Source organism: Ambystoma mexicanum, chromosome 8 (genome assembly GCF_040938575.1).
Source record: "Ambystoma mexicanum isolate Mex_15411 chromosome 8, UKY_AmexF1_1, whole genome shotgun sequence".
Classification (NCBI taxonomy): domain Eukaryota; kingdom Metazoa; phylum Chordata; class Amphibia; order Caudata; family Ambystomatidae; genus Ambystoma; species Ambystoma mexicanum.
Window position 1 is genome coordinate 104939722 of NC_090929.1, and position 22601 is coordinate 104962322.

Genomic DNA, 22601 nt, shown 5'->3' on the forward strand with positions numbered 1-22601 from the left:
GGCTGAGCTATCTTATTGGCTAACATCCTTCAGAGGTTGGTTAACTGAGTATCGACTGAGGTATAATGATCACAGTACCTAGATGTATGACAAACCATTTATGAAGTACTACATAAAGTTAAATACCTATCTGCATTTTCACAGGGACAGGTTTTGCTGAGCTTCTATTTAAATTACCAATGTAACTTTCATTTGTTTGTTTTGTTTGTTTTTGAACAGCTCTTGCACTTTCTTGAGAGGTTTTGGATGTTTTATTTGTAGTCTTGAAGATTTAAGAGGCTAGAACACCTGTGATCAGTGTAATGACAATTATTCACCCTTGAGCAAAGATTCTGCTGCCACTGACCATTTATAGTAATGTACCCCATTGACTGCAAGGTTGAATGGATGTAGAACTAGACTGTGCATAGTAATCATTTTACACACTGTTCTTAACTGTTTTTATAATTAGACTGTAAATTTAAATTAGAAGTGTAAAAATGATCTGCCTCAGCATGATTATGCACACAGCACGAGAACTCTGAGAAATACAATTGTGCAATACTGGTTTGCTTTCACTGGAAAAAAAGCATAACTTGTTAATTAAAAAAAAAACATAAATAAATCTGAATTGCAACTTAGTTTTCCATCTTATTAATTATACAATCCTAAAATTCTAGGGAAACCTGCACAGTGCTTCTGAAGCTGAATGGAAAGAAACCATTCCTCTTATCAGTGTGCAGTTTATTTTTTTAAAAGGCTTCAGAGAAATGCATTCTATTTCAGAGGTGGCTTGCAAATACATCCATGTAGATAAACATCAAAAGAAGCCTTCTGGTTTTTGTCAAGTAACCTGACCTTTGCACTGCCCTTTGCTCTAAACCTGTGTGTAAATGTACCCAGGAAAATAATAAAGGTGTGTATTTACAAGATTTTCATGCGTAAAAAGACCTGGTACTCGCCTTATCTGGAGCCCTGGACACAAGTCTTTGGAACGGATTCAAAGTTGAACCCTGATGTAGAAACAATGCTTTAATGCCTTTTTTTATTATGTACAATACTTACATGGATGGGTAAAATGTTATGTTTCTGTAAATGTGTAATTCCGAAATTCAAATTGTTTTTTATTTGCACCAACCCAAATTAATTGTCATGCGGCTTATGGTTCTCTGCCCTGCTAGACTGTCCTTTTGGTTTGTGTTACCTCAATGGAAACATTATTTTGATGTGGTTTTAAAACTCATTTGTATATTTATTCGCATTTTTAAAGCGCGCATCAGCCCAAGGGCATCGTGGCGCTGTTACATATATAGAACATTGCTGGTTACAAAGGAAAGTTAGTAATTACATAGACAATTGCGTTTGTGGTTGCAGGGTACAGACGGTAGTATATATTTACATTTGTGGTTCACCTTGAGGTCATAGAAAACAGGGCAGTTATCAATTGTCCTGTGTGTGGAAATGGCAGAATGGTTGCCGGCCAAGGCGGTCTAGGGTGCTAGAGTGTGGAGAAAGTTATATGAATAGTGTGGCTGTGAGGGATTTGCGAAAGGTGAGTCGTGAAGGTTCTGCTCTGAGTGTGCTAGGGAGGGCATTCCATAGTTTAGTTGCCATGTAGGGGAAGCTGATGCCGTACTCGGAGTTGGTTTGTGAGGTGACTCATCGTGGGGCAAGTAGAGACGTTTTCAGAGATTTCTGATGGATAGGATGGGGCGGAGAGATTAATGCATTTGTGAGTAAGGGTGAGAATTTTGAAATTGATCCTAATTGATTTGGAGCCTGTTGATGTTTTTAGTAGAAGTGCCTGCCAGGAGCGCATTACTGTAATCGAGTCTGGCTCCTATTGTGGCTCTGGCAATGGATAGGCAGTTTTGGGAGGTTAGAAAGCGTTTTATGGCTGTTATGAGTTTAGTGGTGTGAGCAGAGGCAGAGGAGATGGCGCTAACCTGTTTATACATCGAGAGTGTAGAGACTAAGTAGACTCTGAGGGTCTTTACAGATGTAGAGACTGGTATGTTGGTGTGGTCGATGGTAAAGTTAGTGTATTTAGAGTTGTTTGGAGAGGGTTTCTTTGGGACCAAGGATGATGATCTCCGTTTTATCCCCATTTAAGCAGAGACCATTGATTGCCATCCAAGTTTGGATGGTGGCATATATTTGGAGGAGAGCTTCTGCGTCATGGTCGTAGTCTCCAGTGAGGGGGGGGGAGGACTTGAGTGTCGTCGGCATAGTTCGTGTATGCTATGCCGAGCGAATCCAGTAGGTCAAAGAGAGGTTTGGTGAACAGGTTGTAGAGGGTGGGTGCGGTGCATGAGCCCTGGGGAACTCCAGTTTAAGGTAGAGGGGTCTGCTTTGGCTTGGTCTGAGTATACATTCATGGCCCGCCCTTCAAAGAAGGAGGTTATCCATGAGGTGGCTTTGTCAGAGAAGTGGACAGCGTTGGACAAGTGGGAGGTGAGGATGTCGTCAACAAGATCAAACGCCGCAGAGAGGTCAAGGAGGCGCAGGAGGGCAGGTTTGCCTGTATCCATTATTTCAGTGATTTGGTTTTTAAGATCTAGGAATTCAGTTTGTGCCATGGCCTTTGCGGAAGCCTGATTGTCTTGTTTCTAGGATGGCATTGGATTCCAGATACTGTTGGATTTGGATATGGGTGGCTTTGTCTAGGATTTTGAGGAGGAAAGGGGCTGTGGTGATGGGCGGTAGTTATTTGGGCATGCAGGGTCCAGGGTAGATTTTTTTTATGAGAGGGGCGAGCCCACGCTTCTTTCAGGCTTTGTGGTATAATGACAGAGGAGAAGGACTCATTAATGAATGCTTTGATGATGGGGCTGAGGGAGTCTGCGCACTCTTTGATGGTGGTAGGGGGACAAATGTCTCCTTTACATGTGGAAGGTTTGATATTTTTGTGAAGGTTGGTAACCTCTCTCTCAGGAACGTCTCTGAAGACGAAGAGGGGTATTTGAGAGAGAGGTTTAGGTGAGTGGGTAAGATGTGGAATGTCCTGGTTAGGGGGGGGGCTTTGTGCTGAGCTGTTATTTTATCTTGGAGTGTTTTGACTTTGTTGATGAGAGCGTCCTGGATGCTGGAGCACCAGGCTTTGTCTTTGGTGATCTCATCCGGGGTGGTGGCGGGGGTGGTGAGATCTTTAAAGATGGTGAAAATTTCCCTAGATTTGGAGTTAGCTTTGAAGTTGGCTTTGGAGATTCTTTGGTTAAATGATTCTGATTTAGCTAGGAATATGGCATTTTTTTATTTGTGGATGATATTTCTTTAAAATCATTTAGTGTGGTCGGATTAGGTGAGGATTGCCACGTGGCTAGGGCTTGCCGCTTGTTGGAGCGTAGTGTGGATAGGTCTTCCGTAAACCAGGAATTTGAGTGCATTATTATTATCTTTCCCTTTTTTGTCTTCTAGGGGAGCTATGGATTCAATAGCTTGGGTAAGCACCTGAGCATAGGTGTTGGCCAGAGAGACAGGGTCGTTGTTAAAAGGGGGTTTGAGTTCATGGGTGTCTAGGAGCGGTTCAAGGTTGATTTTGGTTAGTTTCTTCGAGCTCCTGACTTTGGCGGGAGGGGCATACGAGAGTATTTTACGGTTAGGAGAGGTGGGAATAGCAAATTGGATCAGGTAGTGGTCTGTCCGGGGGAGAGGAGCGATGTTGGGGATGGATGAAGCGCAGTTGTGGTCAGTGATCCAGTCAATGTATTTGCATTTACAATGCGTGGATGCAGTGATTTTGTGTTCGAACCACATGTGGGTGAGTTCTTTGGCTAAGGAGGTGGCTACTTTGTCTTTGGGGTTATGCAGGCCTAAATTGAGCTCACCAAGTAGGATGATTTTAGTAGAACCTTTTAGGTTATTCCCAATAAATTGGAGGAGGTGCTTTTGGTAGTCTGGTGGTGAGCCAGGTGTCTTGTTGATTGATATTTATGGTGCAGTTAGGTGAGAGAGAAAGTTTGGCAGTGAGGAGGTCTGCGTTGTTTTCCCATTGGTGGTTGCAAGGTCTAATGGATAGTCTATCTTTGAAGATGAGGGCTACACCTTCGCCTTTGGATGTCTTTCGGTCGGTATGTATGTCCAGCCTCGGACGAAGAGCACATAGCTCGAAACACGTGTCAGGCTGACCTACAATCAATTAAATACATGCATCTTACGCATAGACTTTTGTGATTTGTGTGCAGTGTGAATGCAACCTTTACTCTGTGGTTCAATATTATGTATTAACCCTATGTAGCTTTCATGCTCTGCACATCGTTTTTGGGGCACCTTTGAAAATAATTGTTCTAACTCTACTTGCTTTGATTGTTTCTTTGTTTTTTTCTTTTTGCCTTGCTCTGTTAGGAACATAGCATCACTTCATTTGCATTTGGGATGCCTAGAAACACATAAGCAGGCAAGATAGCACAGCGGGTTGAGCGCTCGCTGCTGCGATCTGAGCGTGATCTGCAGGTCGCAGGTTCGAATCCCGGCAAGGCCAACTCAGCCTTTAATCCTTCTGAGGTTGATAAATGAGTGCCAATTTTGGTTGGGTGATATTGTATGTAAATATGTGCTCTGTAAAGCGCTTTGGATTAAGGCACTATATAAATAATACATCATTATCATTATGTATTACCATTTAACCTGCACAATAAGTAACACCCTAACAAATGTACTGGGGACTATTCAGTTTGCCAGTGTGCCAATAAGAAACAACACACTTATCCCATCAGTTTGTTCATCTTCCTAGGGCTCCTCCTGATCAATGGGTAGCAACATTTGCATGATGTCAGTTTTCTATTTGGCATTCCTAACCATTAATGTGCTTCTTGTTTTGTGCATGGAAACGTTTACCATTAAAGTTTGTAAAAGGATGGAGGTGAGAGAGCAACTGCTCCGTTTGCTTGGAGGCGAAGCAAGTTCAGGCACTCGTGTCACTACTGCTTGCAAATGGTGACACCATATGTTACTTGTCAAATATCCACTTGCATTTCATTACACTGTTGGTCAGGGGTACCACTTCCCAGTACCCTTGCCCTGGGCAGTCTTTTTCCTCTTGCAGCTATTGGCCCGCTTCCCCCATTAATGAACACTCCTTAACCACTATTGAAGCACCATTCATTTGCACTCTTTTGTTCCTGACAAACTTGAGAATTTGCCACAGAGAATAGCCTGAGCTGTTTCATTTGCCACCACACCGTAATACTCCAGAGCTGTGTTTTTACCAAGAGCAACAGCCCCTGTACAAAGGCAACTACTATACTTTCTGCACTGGCCATGCCGCCTTCTTTATACCACAATGATGCGTAAAAACATTTAAAGAATTCAAATAATCTGCAGGGGTGTCGTCTTTTTTTTTTTTCAGTTAATGTTGGCATAATTCATCCATAGGCATGGGGTACAGTAAGGCACATTTAACAAAATGGTTCCTTCCCTCAAAACATCCTATAAACGTAATGCAGGGGTACGCATTTCAAAGTTGCATGCCATTAGCCGGCCTCTAAAAGTTACTGGTCACCTCAATTCTACACATACACAGCATACTAGTTCTTACTTGCCAAGAGTCAATTATTGCTAGCCAATGGCAAGTGGTGAGTTCAGATTTTGAGCCCTGACCCTAATGGCTTTCATGCTGCAAATGCTGTAAATCTTCCATGTAGTAGTATGGTACATTATGGCTCCTTGGTTCACTCTGTATGCCAGCATCATTTGAAACAATTGAAGTTATTGTAGAAAAACAAGTAAATATTTTGGTGCTGATTAGTGTGGTGCATTTTTGCGGACTTGTTTTGACATATTTTCTCTTCCATTTTCAGAGTTGTCCATGGAACAAAATGGAGAAGAAAAAGTAGCTCATTAAGGGACCCAGTTGCTGGCCAGGGATGGCTTTTCTTGATAATCCAACAATTATACTGGCCCACATTCGGCAGTCTCACGTAACCAGCGATGACACTGGTATGTGCGAGATGGTCTTAATCGACCATGATGTGGACCTGGAGAAGTACCATCCATCTTCAGTAACTGGGGAGAGTGGCTGCGACAGTCAGGGGAGCAGTGGAGATTCTCAGGGCTATGTATACTCCCAATCAGTGGACATTACCTCAAGCTGGGACTTTGGAATCAGGAGACGATCAAACACAGGTAAGAAGCATGTGGAAAGCTAGCCGCACTTTACTTTTAAATAGTAGATTAAGATTGGTGAATCCCTTGTTCTTTTCTGGCAAAGGACAAAATTGTGGTGTACCATAGATCTCCACATAAATAATACAGGCCTTTGATTCATCCTGTATCTTTCATGCAAAACATTCTTTTTCATTATGTTTCTGGTTATGTTACCATTTATAATAACACTTAAAATAAATAAATCGTGTTTTTCTTATTCAGATATGTTCCGACGATTGCGTATAGGAATTTAATTGTATTAGAATGTCTTAACCGCTTACCTTTTGTCATTTGATTTTATTGTAGAACATTTTCTTCTCCTTGAAACAGAACATGCAATCCCATAGAAGCATATCGGAAAGAACCAGGATGAGATGTTGAGCTGCATAATAACATAGTACACTATGACATACACTATAAATACACCTACAAAATCATCTGAAAATGTTTTTTTCTTTTTAATCCTGTCAAATTTGCTTAATGATATTTGGTTTAGATCATCCAACGGTTATTTTAGGTGGCAAATTTGGTGCAGGTCCCCCTGAATACTGTTTTATCTGAACAAAGATCTAGAAATAGGTCTACAAACTCTAATTGTAAATGATTTACAAATTGATGGCGGGGGGGCCGGTTCTGTATATTTAATGTTAGAATGAAGCCTATGCTCAATTAATGGCCACATTCCCACAGAGAAGCCTGCTAAAACTACATTCACAGGCCAATTCGTTATTGACTTCTTTTTGGCATCCACTAAGGATTGGAAATATATCAAATATTTTGTAGTACTGACTAGCGAAGTGGGTGGTTTTTCTGCTTTGCTGATGTCTTTGTATTGTACTTTGTATCAACTCTGATATCGACAGAGTGCGGATATGTGAAAGTGTGGTCTCTGTTTGCCACCAAAGAATTCATTGGGACAACATCCTTTAATACGAAGAAATTTAGCCAATATAATGTAAAGGACTGTTCTTGTCCACCACTGTACAATCTATGGATCTTGTTTTAGAATTTCCAAAATAGTTACTGTAGAAATATGTATCTTGGAGAGTTGTCTCTGCAGATAACACATCGTTGTTTGTGATTGGATACTGACTCTAAGTGAGCTCAGTGTGCCTTACTAGATGAATCCAAAGTCTGAGCAGAGAGACCTGGCTAAAGTCACGTCACTAAGCAGTTAAGCTCCTTTATTAAGAACAGGAAAAGATTTTCAGTGGATATGGCTTGGGACAAAACCTTTCATGGCCGCTAAAGAGATAGTTCTAGAAATTTCTGGGAACTTGTTGCTACAAACCCTAATTCCCATGGACAGCCTAAAATTAACAACAATGTTAGCTCCGATAGCTGGCTTGATCATTTTATGAAAATAGATCAAGGTTCTGAACTTTAACAAGTTGAAAATAATGTAGCTAAAAGAAGGCAGAGTACCGGATCAAAAATCAGATTTTTCAATTAGTGAGGTAAGGGATGCAATTCAAAGTATAAAATCCAACAACAAACACTTGTGTACAGGTGCTTTATAAATGGCATATCATAACAAGTCTCTTTGCCCAGGCTTTACCCCAGCAGATTTATTTAAAGTTAATCTTGACATGTGGGGGCCCCTATTATGTAATGCATTTAATTCTATAGTTGACTTGGACTTTCTTCTGTACATGCTCAATTTTTAAGAAAGGTAGGAAAGAGGATCCTTAAGGTTATTGGCATTAAAATATTTGTTAAGCTGATATTACGGAAAATATTAGAATGGGTAGAAAGTAATGTGATTCTCTCAGAAATAAACGTAGGTTTTCGAGAATAGTTTAGGCACTGAATACCAACCGCTTAACCTATATCTCTTAGCTGTAAAGACAGTATTCATTATCAGTGAATCCATTTATGTTGCTTTCATGGACTTGAAGATATCATGATCTGCCAGAAACTCTGGGTCAATTCTTTTCAAAATCAAACTTTATTGGCATTTCAGTTAAAACAACACCGGTCAGCAATGAAGTGTTCCCCTATAACCAACACACTTAAGCTCTCCCAGCCTCCCCTCTCCCACTGTGCAGCAAAGTTTAATTGTCTCCACAAAGTTCAAACAAAGGATGGTACCTTATTTCCAACCAGGTGTCACATTGGGTATGCTTGTCCATGAATTGGGAGAGCCTCCCCCAAAGTGCATATTCTTCTTCCGCTGTCCAGGAGGGCACTCACGACATGCCAACCTCCCCTCGTGGTAGGTGCCCCTCGCCTCCCAGCACTATCCTCTCCCCAATCAGCCTCACCACCCATACTTTTCAAAGAAAGGCAGCCATAAGCCTTCAATGTCGGATCTGGACTTGTCTAGGAGATGAGTGGGAAATTCCATATCATAAATGTCACAAATCTTTAATCTGATCTGAAACAAGTGCCCTTGATCTGTCTCCGGCTCTTCTTCTGTGTCTACTCCAAATAGGAGAAGCCATGGCCAGAACTCCCTCCGGATCCTGTCTACCCCTTTTATCCATGACGGGACCTCCCTCCAGTACACCTGTACCCTTGCGCAGCCCCACCACATATGAGTGTAGTCCCCTTTTTCCCATGACACTTTCAGCGGTGCGGGTTGTATCCCTCCTTTTTTCGAGCAATCCTCATTGGAGGGTAATGCCATCTATGTAGTAGCTTCAGAGCCTTGTCTATACTGGAGCTAGGATGTGGAGTGGTTGGCCCTCCTGCACATCTGAGCCCATAAGGTGTCCCCAATGTCCCTGCCCAAATCCTGTCCCCATTTGATTCTCTATGGAAGGGGCTCCCTAGGATTCGCCAGGAGGATCTTCCTGTACAACCCGGCTGTCGGCCCTCTGGAACCCCTCTGTGTGATCAGGAATCTTTGAAAGCTAGTCAGTTCCCTCCTTAGGCTCCCCCCGCCCCCCATCGGCCCTCGGATAGAACCCCCTTCAGTTGCAAAAAGCAAAAGGTGACAATTTACGAAGGCCCAGGGCTTCCTCCAGCCAACTCAGGGAGATGAAGGTGTCCCCTTCCCACATTTGTCCCGCATTACTAAATCCAGCCTCATACCAGGGCTGAACTTCCAGCGGCTCCACAATCACATCCCTAAGTGGGGGGGCCCAGATAAAGCTTGGAGGCGACGGGCACGTTGTGAGCCATCTATTGCCCGCCTTCCCCTTCCCTCCATATGGACCAAAGTACTTCCAGGACCGGGTGATGCAACACTCTCTTTGGGATACAGGCTCTAGGGACCCACTGCCATTCATCTAGTGTAACTGGGGCTAGTACCACATTGTCCATGGCCACCCATTGCTTCCCCGAATGTGGGTTGAAGTGATCCACTGGGACACGGAGCTGGGCTGCTATTATACGTTACCAAGTCAGGGAACCCCAAACACCTCCGCCTTTTGTCAAGATCAGTGTTCTATAAGCGACCCTATGCCTGGCACATGACCAAAGAAATCTCAACATAGCCACCTTCACCCCAGCAAAAAATGACGCGTACATCTACGGGTAACATCTGAAATAACATCAGTTTGGGAAGTACCACCATCTTTATACAATTCAGGCGAGCCATCCAGGACAGTCCTGATCTCGGCCATCTCTCGTTTTATGGTGGATCAAAGAGGGAGGAAGTTTCTAGGCAAGAGGTCCTCGAAACTCTGTCACTTGGACCCCAAGATAGAGAAAGGCATCCCCCTGTACCCTAAATGGGAGCCCTGCAGTGTATTCCTTTTCCCTCTCCGACAACCTCCCCACTGTATATGCAACTGACTTTCCCAAATTGATTTTGAACCCCGATAGCTTCCCATAACGCTCCAGACTTTCCAAAACCAGGGGAACTGAGTGGGATGGTCTAGTAATGTAGAGCAGAGAGCCGTACGCCAAAAAACTCACCTTGCAGTCCATCCCCCTGACCGTGACGCCTCTTACCTCTTGTTATCCCTGACCGACGCCGCCCATGGCTCCATCGATAACCAGTGCATAGATCAAAGGGGAAAATGGACACCCTTGACGCGTACCTAGTTGTAGTGGGAAAGCCTGTGATTTGATCCCGTTTACCACCACCGACCTCTTTGAGTATAGGGCTGTAATCCAGCCCATCCACCTTGAGCCCATCCCTAGGGATCCTAGGGACCTTCCCCATAAAAGACCAACTCACCCGGTCGAATGCCTTCTAAGCATCCATGGCCAGCAGAAGTACCCAACCCTCCTCCTTCACTGCCGGCGAGTCAAGGACGTGGAGCGTCTTTCACATGTTATCCGCTCCCTGCCTGTGCAACACGAAGCCTGCCTGGTCAGGATGGATCAGTCTGGGGAGGCACGACTCCAGATGTGACGCAAGGATTCTAGCAAAGATCGTGGTGTCAACATTGAGGAGGGAAATGGGCCTGTACGAGGCACGGTTGTCTTGATCCTTCCCTGGCTTGGGGAAAACTACTATTTTAGGGCCTGGAGAAACGACGGCGGTATTGTATCATCCCCCATAATGGAGTTAAACAGTTTAGCCAGGGGTGCCGCCAGTGGGGCTTGGTATTGATCGTAAAAGTCAGCCGTAAAGCCATCATCCCCCGGGGCATTCCCTGTCTTCAGTCTTTGGATGGCCCTCAGTAACTCTAACCGGGTTATCTTGCTATCTAGGGCCTCACTCTCTGCCCTCGTAAGCTTGGGGAGGCTCTACTTGGTCAAGTACTGCTGCATTTCCCCCACTGACCGCTGCATTGGCTTGGCATATAGCTCTGTATAGAAACCTGCAAAGCAGGAATTAAAGTCACTGCCCCCCCCTTTCACAACATGTCCCTCAGTGTCCCATACTCCTCCTATCTTCCTATCAGCCCTACAATTCCTCACCCTATTCTCCAGGAGAGTCCCTACCGTGTTAACACTTTTGTAATATCTGTCGGGTGAATCTCATCTTCTTTACAACCTCCCCTATCAGGACAGTATGGAGTTCCTGCCTCTCCTTTCTCCCAGGAGCTCCTCCCTGTCTGCGCCCCGTTGGGTCAATTCAGACCGTAGCATGTTCAGTTCTTCTCGGAGCCCACTTTCAATTAACCCACTTTTCCATCTTCTTAAGTGACCCCTCAGTGGTAAGTAGCCTCCTAAAAGTGGCCTTGGCTGCTTCCCAGACTGTCACCATACCAGTCTCCCCGTTATCGCTAGTTTTGAAGTAAGCCGTATCTCCGTCCCTAGGAAATCCCTAAACACCTGGTCCCTCAGCCAGGTGTTGTTGCACCTCCATCTGAAATGTCGTGGAGGCTCGGGGAGTCGCTGTTACGCTCACCTGGCTCCCACAGGGGCGTCGATCGTACCCGGACAGCTGCGGTCTCCTTCAACGTGAAGCTTAATGCAGAGATGACAGACTGGACTGGCCCGCCTAATCTCGTCTGCTTGACCCGTAGAAGTATTCACCTGCAAGTGGAGAAAGGGATTTAGCTGTGGATTCTAGTAATGGCACCCCACTGTTCTCCCCACTAAACACCTCCGATATTCCCTTTCAGTAATCTCACCTTACGTTTTTGAATGATGAGCTCTCCATCCTGCGGGGAATGCAGGGACGCGTAGATACCAGTTACTTCACTGGTTCGAAGGCGTTGGAAGAGTTCCGGATGAATATTGACTCCGTGGTTCCTGGCGAGAACCCGTAAGTATAAAGTCCAAAGAGTTCAATATGTCCTATGTTCACTCTTGTCCCATTCCCTTCTTTTGTTGCAGCTGGGTCCAAGGGAAGATTGTCTTGTGGCAGCTGATGGCGTTCAGGTAAGAGTCTGTATTACCCAACACTGTCCGGTAAAAGATGCATGTATTTAACTTGTTGTTTTCCATCTCCTTACAGGTACGGCGTAAGAAGTTGCGGGATGTTAAAGAATAATGCCTCCGGTGGTAAATCAGGTAAGTCTATGGTGGTAAAAAGAGATTGTATTTGTTGGCTCTCTCGGCTCACCTTATATTTCTTTTGTCCCCTAGATGCTGAGGTTCGGCGAGGAAAATGGAGGCAGCGCCGAATCGAAAAATGCTGTGAAGACTGGTGAGTATGGCGCGGCACTGCAACAGGCGATGCGACGCATGCAGAAATAATGTCCTTTCCAAGTTCGAAGACGTGAATCGGGTAAGGAATTAAAATAATGTCCGTGTTCTAACCTTTCCTTCTTCTTTCCTCTTTTTCTAGGAGCTCTGAATTCGAGGCGGGCGTGGCAGAAGACTGGAAGCTGACTGCAGGCACGGTGAGCGTTACGCTGCTGGATGCAGAATAACGCAAAGCTTGTGCTGCTGTTCGGGCGTGCTTTAAATAGCCTTCAAAGTAGTCCCAGGTAAGAAGTTCTTCCAGAACCGCACCCGAGTAAAAAATAGACCCTGAAGTAAAGTAGTCCCTTTCAGGCCTCACGTTGGCTTGATTTCATTGCAGCATGGTCTGCATGAGGTAAGTAATGTACATGAGCTTGGCGCCTATGGCGCCAGGACTGTACCTAGACAGCCCCTAGCCGGGGCTGCTGGGCTTTTAGTAAGCACCTGGATGCCTGCTCCCAGGGCTGATGGGCTTGGTCCGGATGCCCGGGGGTAGGCATCATGACAGTTGCCAGTTCGCCACCACCAGATCATGGTCCGAGCATGTGTTTACTTCAACCCTGGGTGCCCCAGCTTCACCTTCCCGTTCTCTCAGGATCAGGAGGAGGTCTATCTTCGTTTAGGTCTGATGTGGTGGGGGGGTGTTGCGTAAAGCCCTCCTGGGCCCAGCCACTGCTTCCGCCAGATGTCCACCCAAAAATGATCCCGCAGGAGGCCCCGAAAGGCCAAGTTATCCTTGCCATTTTAGTACCTGCCCCCATCGCTGACCACCAGTCTAACGTGGGGTCCACCACCAGATTGAAGTGCCCCCCCACTAAAAACATCGTGTCTTCCATCCGGCCGTCCATTTTTTTAAATGTGACGCAGGAATCCCCCCTGCCCTACGTTAGGTGAATATAGGGTACAGAGCGTGATCAGTGTCCCCTCATGAATACCTTTTTATACCTAGGAATCTTCCCCCAAATCCCCTCTTAACCTGGGTTCCTGTCAGTCGAAAGGATTTACCAAGTAGGATACCCACCCCTTACTTTTTGGAGTTATTGTGGAAGGACCAGAAGTTCCTACCTATCTCTTTGACCTTTATCAGTGACTCCACCCCCTGCCTATAGTGGGTTTCCTCCAAGAAGAGTATTCCAAGTTTCTTCTTCCTTAACTAGCAACATGTTCCGGATCTCTTGTTCTGGATGTTCAATCCCTTCACATTCAGCATACCTACTATCACCTCAACCATACCCCCTCCTCACTCTTCGTTGGTTGCCCCTTGTACTTTCTGTGAAGTACTGACCCCTGTTGCATGTGAGCTTTGCTGCTGTCATGATCACTGTTTCCAAGGAGCCAGGACCAGCCCAACGTCCTTGGAAGCAGGCCCCTAACCCTAATCCTAGGCACCAGCCGGTCCCTACTGGGATCTTTTGGACCCTGTCCTGGCGCCGGTGGCACCAGGCTCATCAAAACCATCGGTCCCGGCACTGGAAGCGCCGGGCTCATAATTGGTGTGAAAGTGCTTGGGTGGACTTACCTGCAGCAGACCATGCTGCTTACTTACCAGCCACTTAGAAGCCCTCTGTGAACAGGAACTACTTTCTTACCTGGGTGGGGCAGCTCCACTCCCTGGATACAGCACTGGAACTCTTCTGGAAACAAACTCTTTTCTTACATAGGCGGGGCCGTGGAAGGAGACGCTTCATCACTCCAAGGCTATTTAAACCACACCCGATAGATGAAACGTGCTTCGCGTTATTCTGCATCTGCAGCAGAACGCTCACCGAGTCTGTTCCAGCCTTTCTTCTTTCGATCCTGAACCTGCAAGAATTATACTTACCATTCCTGTATCCAGTCAACATCAGCACCTGCAAAAGACAAGAAACAACAGGTTAGCAAGACAAACTTTACACGCAGTGCTTACTCACCTGATCCATCGGCAGCGGCCGTGTCTCACGCTGCACCTTCGTCTGCAAAGACAAAAGCATTGTTATACTTACCTGCACGCCGTGAATTCCGGATTTCTTCATTCTGCATCGTCGCCTGTGAAGACAAAGTATAGTTAAAACTTATTAGCATTCCGCTGACTCCGGCGCTGCAAACCAACATCTGAAAGACAAAAGAAAAAGACATTAAGCAGGTATTTACTCACGCCCATCACGCTCGTCGCAATAAAACGCCTGCGAATACTCCGGCGTCTCTTTAACACGAACTAAGCTGCAAGGAAAGAGACAGTTAGAGCGCTTGCCATACTTACGAATTTCCAGGCGTTTCACTCCATCTTCCATCTCAAGAGTCCTGCAATACATAAGGGAAAAGCATTATACAGAGTCTTCAATATTAACGTGCCACGCATTTAAAGACTATAAAGACAAAAGGTGTCCAGAAACTCACCGCTCGTGCAGATAACGACGGTAACCATCCTCTGAATTCAAGAGGCCAATGTTTCACCAGTGAAGGAACTGGCAACGGCACCCTGCACCAGACGCAGATGGAGAGCCCAGCATTCACCTATCTAAGGTGAGCACGTTGACCTGGGGGGGGCTCGACAGAAAAGCTGGGAAGAGAGAGAGAGAGAGAGAGAGAGAGAGAGAGAGGGACATTCAACAACCCAGACCATTAACCCCCATATTCTTTCACCTGCAGAAACCTCACTCTTCGAGTTCGACACACAGTGCGAAGAGGTTCGACTCCAGAAGCCAATCGAGTCCTGCACATCACTTTTCGAGTCACAGACACCTTCCTGCCAAGACCCGCGCCTCCGTGGGAATCAGGTGAGCGTTACAGCTGCATAAGGTTCCTCACCTTGCCACGCCACCCCACCGTCCCCTCGTAGCTCGAACCTCACCTCCTCTCCCTTCCCATCATTCCCCACCCGAATCTGAGACAATCCTATTCCTCGTCATGTTGGGCACGTTTTTCGAACAGCCAGGGATGCCATGAGCACCATATTGGGCAGCCCTTCTGTCCCCTCTGTCCCCTAATAGTCTGGGGGGATACCCCCACCCATCTAACTTAAACAATAAACCAACTCCCCCACCTCCCGGATCCTTCCCTCTTGCTGTGTGACTCTTTCCTGCACCTCTGCCCCCACCATTCTTTAAAACTCAATTTCAATGTTCAAAACAACTGACCGCCCTACCGGCAGCCATAGGTGACCTCCCATCCGACCCCCTCAACTCTGAAGAAGCCCCGAAAGGGCTCCGGAGTATCCCCTGGAGAGATAGGAGAGCCAACATAGGAAATTCAACCCCACCTCTCAGGTGTCATAATTTCCGGACTCCTTTTGCCTTTCGCTTTCCTCGTAAAGATTATGGGCCCCAGGGGCCCTGATTAGGGTCCAGTCCATGTCCGCTGTACTCCGAGGTGGAACCCTCTCGAAGGCCCACCAAATCCTCTCTAACCCGCTGTATCTGCTCCTCCTCCACCAGATGGTGCTGCTTGCCCTCCCATCCGAACACAAGCGCAAAGGGGTAGCCCCAGCGGTACCTTACCCCCTTCTCCTGGAGCCATCTAGTTAGAGCCTTGCACTTCTTTCGCCTCAATGTGTAGGCTGAGAGGTCTTGGAAAATAGTCACCCTTGAGTCGCCGTAGTGCACCTCCTTCATGCGCTTTGCTTTTTCGAGGATCCTCTTCTTGTCCCCATAGTAATGCATACACACCAGTACTGAGCGCGGACCACGAGATCCCCCTCTCTATGGTGAGCATTTCTCCTTCACTGGCACCTAGGACCATCCCTATTATTTCTTGTATCTTTTGTTCCAGGCCCGCTGGTGTCTCGCCATCAACCTCCGGCTGACCGAAAAACTGGAGATTGTTCCGCCTCTCCCGGTTCTCAATGTCATCAACCTTGAGGTGCAGCTGCTCCTTATGCCTCCCCATTTCCATGAAGCGTGCCTCCATTTGCGCGTCCAGGAGTCCAGTGGAGGCTTGATTAGCTTCCACTCCATCCATTCTGTCCTCGAGGGTGACCACCTTGGCCGAGAGGTCTGCCAGTTTCGCCCCCATGTCCGTCCTCATCCCTCTGATCTCTTCCAGGATAGTTTATATATCACTTTTAATAGAACCAAGTTCAGCTGGGGCTGGGGCTGGGGCGGGTCCCGTGTCTCCTTTTGGCCTCTGCCATTGTTTCTTTGTCTTGATGTTGGAATCGCATCTCTCCAGATGACGGGTGTTCCAGGTCGTTTCCTCTAGTACCCCAGAGGGGTGGTCGGGGGTCCGCAGGCCTTGCTCGGGCTTTGGCTGCTGCGGCTCGCAAATGCCCCTTCAGCTAGGCCAGCGGTGGTCAACTACAGTCAGGGCTGGTGGTATCCCAGCAACTCTGCTGTGAGGTGTTGGAATCTTAATTGGAGTTTTCCACTGGGCTGGCTTCTGTCCCCCCAGGGCCCAGGTCCCAGGTCAGTGTCCCTTAGGAGGCGCCCCTCTTTGCTCCAGTGTTACTCCGGGGGCTGAGCCTCAATGTGTGCTCATATAGACAGCCAGCAGGATACGTCCCGTTGCAGGAGGGGCCCCCTAGAGGCCAGGCCTGCCTCTCCACCACTGTGGGGACCTCTCAGTTCCTTGTCCCCCCGAACCCCCCCTCGACCAGTGCGACTCCTAGGAGTGGAGGGGAACTTAATGTTCACCTGGCTTCGTCATTCCTCTCCTCCTAGCCGCTGTCTCCTCGCTCAGGAGGCTCAATGGGTGCCACTCTGGGGCTTCAGCAGATCTTAATGGCTGCCGTGGGTGTCCACGGCAGCCTCTTCATTGGCTGGTACCTCTGCCCACACACACCCCCGCGGGGTCAGGGACGTTCGAGTCGCGGTGGCACCAGCGTTCTGGCACAGTAGGTGGATGTCGGCTCCCGGAGCCTGCTGCACGCCACTCAGTCCTCTCCCAATGGTATAGATGCCGGATCCGGCCGTCCCTCAGCTGCGTCATTGAGTGGTTGAACATCCTGGGGTGATCGGGGCAGACACAACCCGCCCGCCGCGACCTCCAAGCGGGCAGGTGACACCTCTTCCTTGTCCCTGCTGAGGCCCGCCAGCAATGCGAGTCCTGACACCCACCTCACTCCTGTGCCCGCGGTTCTGGTCCGGCCTGCTCGCTCTTGTGGCAGCCTCCACGAGTTGCTACAGGGCCGGCGGGGCCCATCTCCACAGGGATTAGCCCAGGCTAATACGGTTGAGGCAGCTGCGCTTCCACCTTGAAGGTTTTCGCTGAACCACGGCAGCTTCCCACATCCAGGGAGTCGCTCTTGCAGGGAATCGGGTGCTACCAATCTCTATATCTCCTCAAATATGCCAAGGCAGCAGACGGAGCTCGGCTCACAGGTAGCAATTTTGCCTGCGCCACCTGGGTCCAATTTATTAAGCATTTTAATTAAAATGCCCTAGTCTTATTCAGATGAGAAATGTGCACTCGCCACTAGCCGTTGGTTTGTGATATTTGACTCTCAGCGAGTAAGAAATGGTGCGCTGTGTATGTGTAAAAATGAAGTGGCAATTTACTTTTTATGGTTGGCTAGTAGATTTCAACTTGACTTTTTGCACCCTGGTATAATAGTGCAGTTGTTCCTGTGGATGATAACGGTGTCACAATTTCCTCTTTTGTTATTACTCGTGGAGTGAGAGATGTGTTTAGGCACCATCTCTTTAATTTCTATATTAACTTTTTAACACAGACACTTCAAAACTTGAATAAAGATAAAACAAAAACGAATGAAGTTGTTATTATTGTATGCTGATCACAATGTACGCTGTTTAATGCATACATGAGTTTTATGAACAAATGTGAACCTCAATGTTAAGTTGGCCACTAATATAATTTCACAAACCAGGAATTTAAAGAAAGGTATTTTTCTGTAATCATGATTCTATTCCAGATGTGACATTTTATGATTATTTAGGTATTTATTTTTGGCCACTCTTAATCCTACTAAATACATGGATACGCAGACGTCAACAATTATCCAAGCTATTGTTGCAATCTTAATTGAATTTATATACTTTATTACTGGCAAATTCTGTACTTGTTGGTTTGCCCATTTCTAAGTTTTTAAATGGTGCAATGAAACTTGGGAACAGTTAACTAGGATAATAACCAGTATTATTCTGTTTAGTGTTTTCCATATAACCAAATTCTATGGAATTGTATTGACCAGTGGTTATCTTTTATATAACTGTTTGTATATTTTATATTTTGAATGTTTGTAATTTGACTGTTATGGGAGTATGGTAGCAAAATAAATGTGTGACAACTGAATAAGATAAAAGCATAAGCCCTCCACCAACAGTGCATTTTCTCTAGTTAGTAGGTTTTAGTAGATCTAGTAGAGCAGTATAGATGTTAAATTGCCTTTCTCTATAGAATTGCGAACATATATTCCCTTTTTAATGGTACCTTTGATTGCTTCATTATGTTTGGAGGGGTTTTGGAGCTATGACTCCATATTTGCGGCCTCTGCAGTAGAGAAATCTCATTCAGCCATGTGGGATCTTATTCACAAACTTCAAAATATATTCATACCTCCTGGCCTTCTGTCTTGAACCTTCTGAAACACATTCAACAATGTGCAGAAACGGAGGATGTAGCTTTTACAGTGCCTTATGCAAAAGCAAACAATATTGCCCTTCACTGGGGATTTGACACTTTGTCGTCACATGGAGGTTTCTGCACCACTTGCTCTTGCTTCTTTTGATTTTTTTTTCCCCCTGTTTAAGATTTGTTGTACATCTGTAATCGTGTTTTATTATGACTGTTTACTCTCAACAGTATTGCTTAGTCTTGTTATTTTCTCTATGGAGGCATGGCCTGGAGGTGCTGAGAGCAAGGCCAATCATATTCTTTGCTTTGTATGTTTACGGTCTTGGGCTCATTTCCTGGCTGTTTCTGTTAAGCTCCCTTGCCCTTTATTCTTATTTTATAGTGCAGTGGCTAGTTTATTAAATTCCCTATAGTAATTCAGTTCTTGAAAGGACTAACTAACCTCTTTCCCCTGGTTCCATTTATTGTACTGGTTTGAGACTTGAATTGTGTTACGGTATGTAAGGGTGCACCTTTTGAAATCTTACATTCTTGTCCACTCAGAATGTTAACCCGTAAGACTAGTTTTCTGACGTCAATTACTTCAGCCCATAGTCAGTGAGCTTTAAGCTCTTTCTTCTAAACCACCCTTTACAACCTTATTTAAGGATAAGGTGGTTTTGAGGGTACATCCTTCTTTGAAAGTGGTATCGGAATTCCATTTAGCGCAAAAGACTGTGTTGCCTACTTTTTATCCACCTCCTCATCGATCTAAGGAGGAGAGATTGCATTGCTTACACCCTATATTTCTAGAATCCCCAAGATCTAGCAAGATGACCTGCTCTTTGTGAGCTATTCAGGTCACAAATTGGGACAAGCTGTAACCAGACAAACCATCTCTCGCTGGATAATTTTATGCATTCGCTGGCAAAGATCTGCCCAATGGTCTAAGGGCGCATTCCACCCGAGGAGTGGCTACTTTTTCGGCTCTTCAGAGAGGGCTGCCCGTACAGGACACCTGTAGTGCGGCAAACCTGGTCCTCTTTGCGCACTTTCAGCAAATACTATTGCCAGGATTTTGTTAGGTCATGCGGCAGGATTTGACAGGGCTGTGCTTCACAGCATTAATCAGCAGTACAGTCTCTGTTCCACCTCCTTCAACATACTGGTTTGGGAGTCTATCAAAGATGAGGATACGTTGGAGGACACAATCCATTCGAAGAACAAATTACTTACCCCTTGTAATGTTCTTTTGACTTTCGAATGGCTGTTCCTCCCAGGTATTCCTCATCGCCCTCGCGTTCTACCCCTCTATCTTCTATCTTGGTGAGAATGTCTATTTTTTTTTTTTTACACATTCCTCTCTCAACGTCTGGGAGGGACGTGGGGGTGAGTGGGTTCGTCCTTGTCCGTCCGTTAAGACGGCAAGAACTGGGGAAACGGATGCTGCATGCGCTACAGCATCACGGCTGAGGACAGGATGGAGGCCCACGACTCAATGACACACGTCGACCAATACTATGAACGTTTCCAAAGCTGCAAGCAGATTTACGGATATTTCAAATATTAGGAATACGTGGGAGGAACATCAGGGGTAAATTTGTTCTTCTTTCTTATTTGCCAAGAGTCAAATATCACTAGTCAATGATGAGTGGTGAGTGCACATTTTGCACCATGGTTGCATGATGAGACTTGTGCTTAAAGTTCCTTATGAACATTGAGCAAATGTACCAAGACAGAACTAATGCATTGGTCTTGTGGTCTCAGGTCATCCTGCCTTTGAAAAACATGAGCCATCAGTAAACTGCAGCTGTAGCAAGCCAATGGGCCATGGTTACAAATATCCTGAGAACAACGCACCTTGATAATCAAGTGGTTGACCTCTCCTGTGTGACCTATAGCATCAGAAATAGACACAAGGAGCTTCTGCTTTCCATGCAAGTCATGGTGGAAGCAAAAATAACTAATCCCCCTTGATAAACCAGTATAACGGCGAACACAAACCCCTGAACAAACCACTGGGAGAGAAATGGCAATGACATTTTACATGGTGGCCTAACCGTATAATGTCCCCTCCCAACATCTCGTGACTAGAGATCAGAGACTGAAAATGCTATGCGAATCTTAAGAAGCCAAAGACCAGTAGAATAGGTCCCAGGACTCCACACCTATGTGGTATAGACATGAGAAGTAGAAGACGCAAGGTAAAGAGGGAGAAGCTGGGGAGACCTGGAAGAGAGGATGCATAGGCTGTAGCTGCTGAAGCCTAGATGAGAGATGTTCCAGACAGTGCTTTGAATAGAAGGCACACCGTAACGCTCCTCTTCAGATCAGGCAGTATTAGCTGTAATGCTCATTCTTGCAGCACTGATCTTCTGGTGCTACTTGTCCAAACATCCCAGGAGAAGTCTGGATGGAAACAGGGGTCAGGCTCCTTTGTCTTTAATAATTTATTGCTGGCAGTATGTTTACTCCCCGTTCATTTTTGTTGCAAGTATTTTTCTATTCTTAGGGAGTAAAAGTGCCTTGCATGTCTGGTGCTGACACTTGGGTATGTGTTTTTTTCTGGAGGCTATATCCCAAGATCTACCTGGGGGGCCAGGGAGTCTTACTGTGCGCAGATGCCTATGCATTAAGTACCAGAACTTTGTAGACAGACATGAGAAGGAGGCTCCTCTTTGCCTTTTGTGATTGAAACGTTGCATTGTTACTGAAGTGTATTGCTTTTAGCAGAGTGATCAGGTATAACACATTTTCCATGATGACCAAATGATCATGTGGACTGTCTTCAAAATGTGGCCCAAGTGTCGATTTTCAGTGTTTCAAGATTCGCTCCTTTCCCACATCAATGGCTCGGTAGCACCACATTTCATTAGACCTCATTCTGAAAGCTTTCTATGCCTAAAAGGGCATCCTGGGCTTCGAAACGGACTCCACAGTGGTGGTCGGCTCTCATGTTTCCCCAGTAGGGTAGGGGGGTGAATAACTTCTTGCACCCACTTATGGGAGGTGGGAACGTTAGGCAAGTGGGTACTGAGCACAGTAAATGAATCCAAATTGTGTGGATTGAACTATGCAAAATACTTTAGAAACCGTTTAAAAAACAAATACTATTTGATCATTTTAAAATCCGGGGAAAAGGACCATGTTCATGGGATCGTCCTTGAACACGCCAAATAAAAAGGCTTCAATTTAATGCACCAGAAAAGGTAATCGGTACACCGTGTCTTGTGGAATGCTGCATATTTGGTTTTAGAGTACCCATTTTTCAGATACCGCATTTAAAGACTTTTTTACTCGCCCTTTGCTTAGAAGCAGGCTGTTTTATTAGAACTGCTCTTTCTCTTCCCTTTTATAAATGCCTGGCCAGTGGTTGATTAGGGTGATGGTAACCTCCTTCCTATCGTTGGAGCTTTGTGCTCTTAAATGATGTGACATTAAAGTTGATCACATTTCTGCTCAAGGTCAAGTCATCAACTCCACCATGATTTTTCTGTGCCCACTTGGCATCTGAGATTTATAGTAGTTTAACTGTGCGCTGCCTGGGGCATGTTCAATTTAATCTTTTTATGTGCGTTTTTCCTACCAATGTGTGTCTTGTCTGTCTTTTTTTTTTTAAAAAAATGTATGTTTATTGATACACACCTAAAAACATGAGTGTCCAGAGTTACTTTGACAACACTCAATATATTTCACAAGTAAAATTGTCTGCAATTGCCTACAAACATATATACACAGTCTTTTAATGGGCATTATCAGCCCCATATGTCAGGGGGACGAGCCAGCAGGGGCAATGTGTGAATAAATGCAGCATATAGATCGTAACAATAAGCAATATCTTCCAGCCACGCTGCTATTGTCGGCAGCAGTTCTTTCCACCAAGCGTGGGCACCCTTCTGCTTGCCAACACCAAGACGAACCCTGTTACCCGGCGCACATGCCTCGGAAGAGCACTCGTC

General features: G+C 45.8%; 1 protein-coding gene across 9 annotated transcripts in view; it reads left to right on the plus strand.

Annotated features, from left to right (window-relative positions):
- The window catches only part of MAPKAP1 (MAPK associated protein 1), a 1504770-nt gene that overhangs the window by 147462 nt on the left and 1334707 nt on the right, over nt 1–22601 (plus strand). For all 9 annotated transcript variants that reach the window (XM_069609401.1, XM_069609405.1, XM_069609406.1 and 6 more), the window contains exon 4: nt 5778–6102. In XM_069609401.1, coding sequence (XP_069465502.1) covers nt 5844–6102 — 259 coding nt within the window. In that variant the 5' untranslated portion in view covers nt 5778–5843. The remainder of the gene's footprint in view (nt 1–5777; nt 6103–22601) is intronic.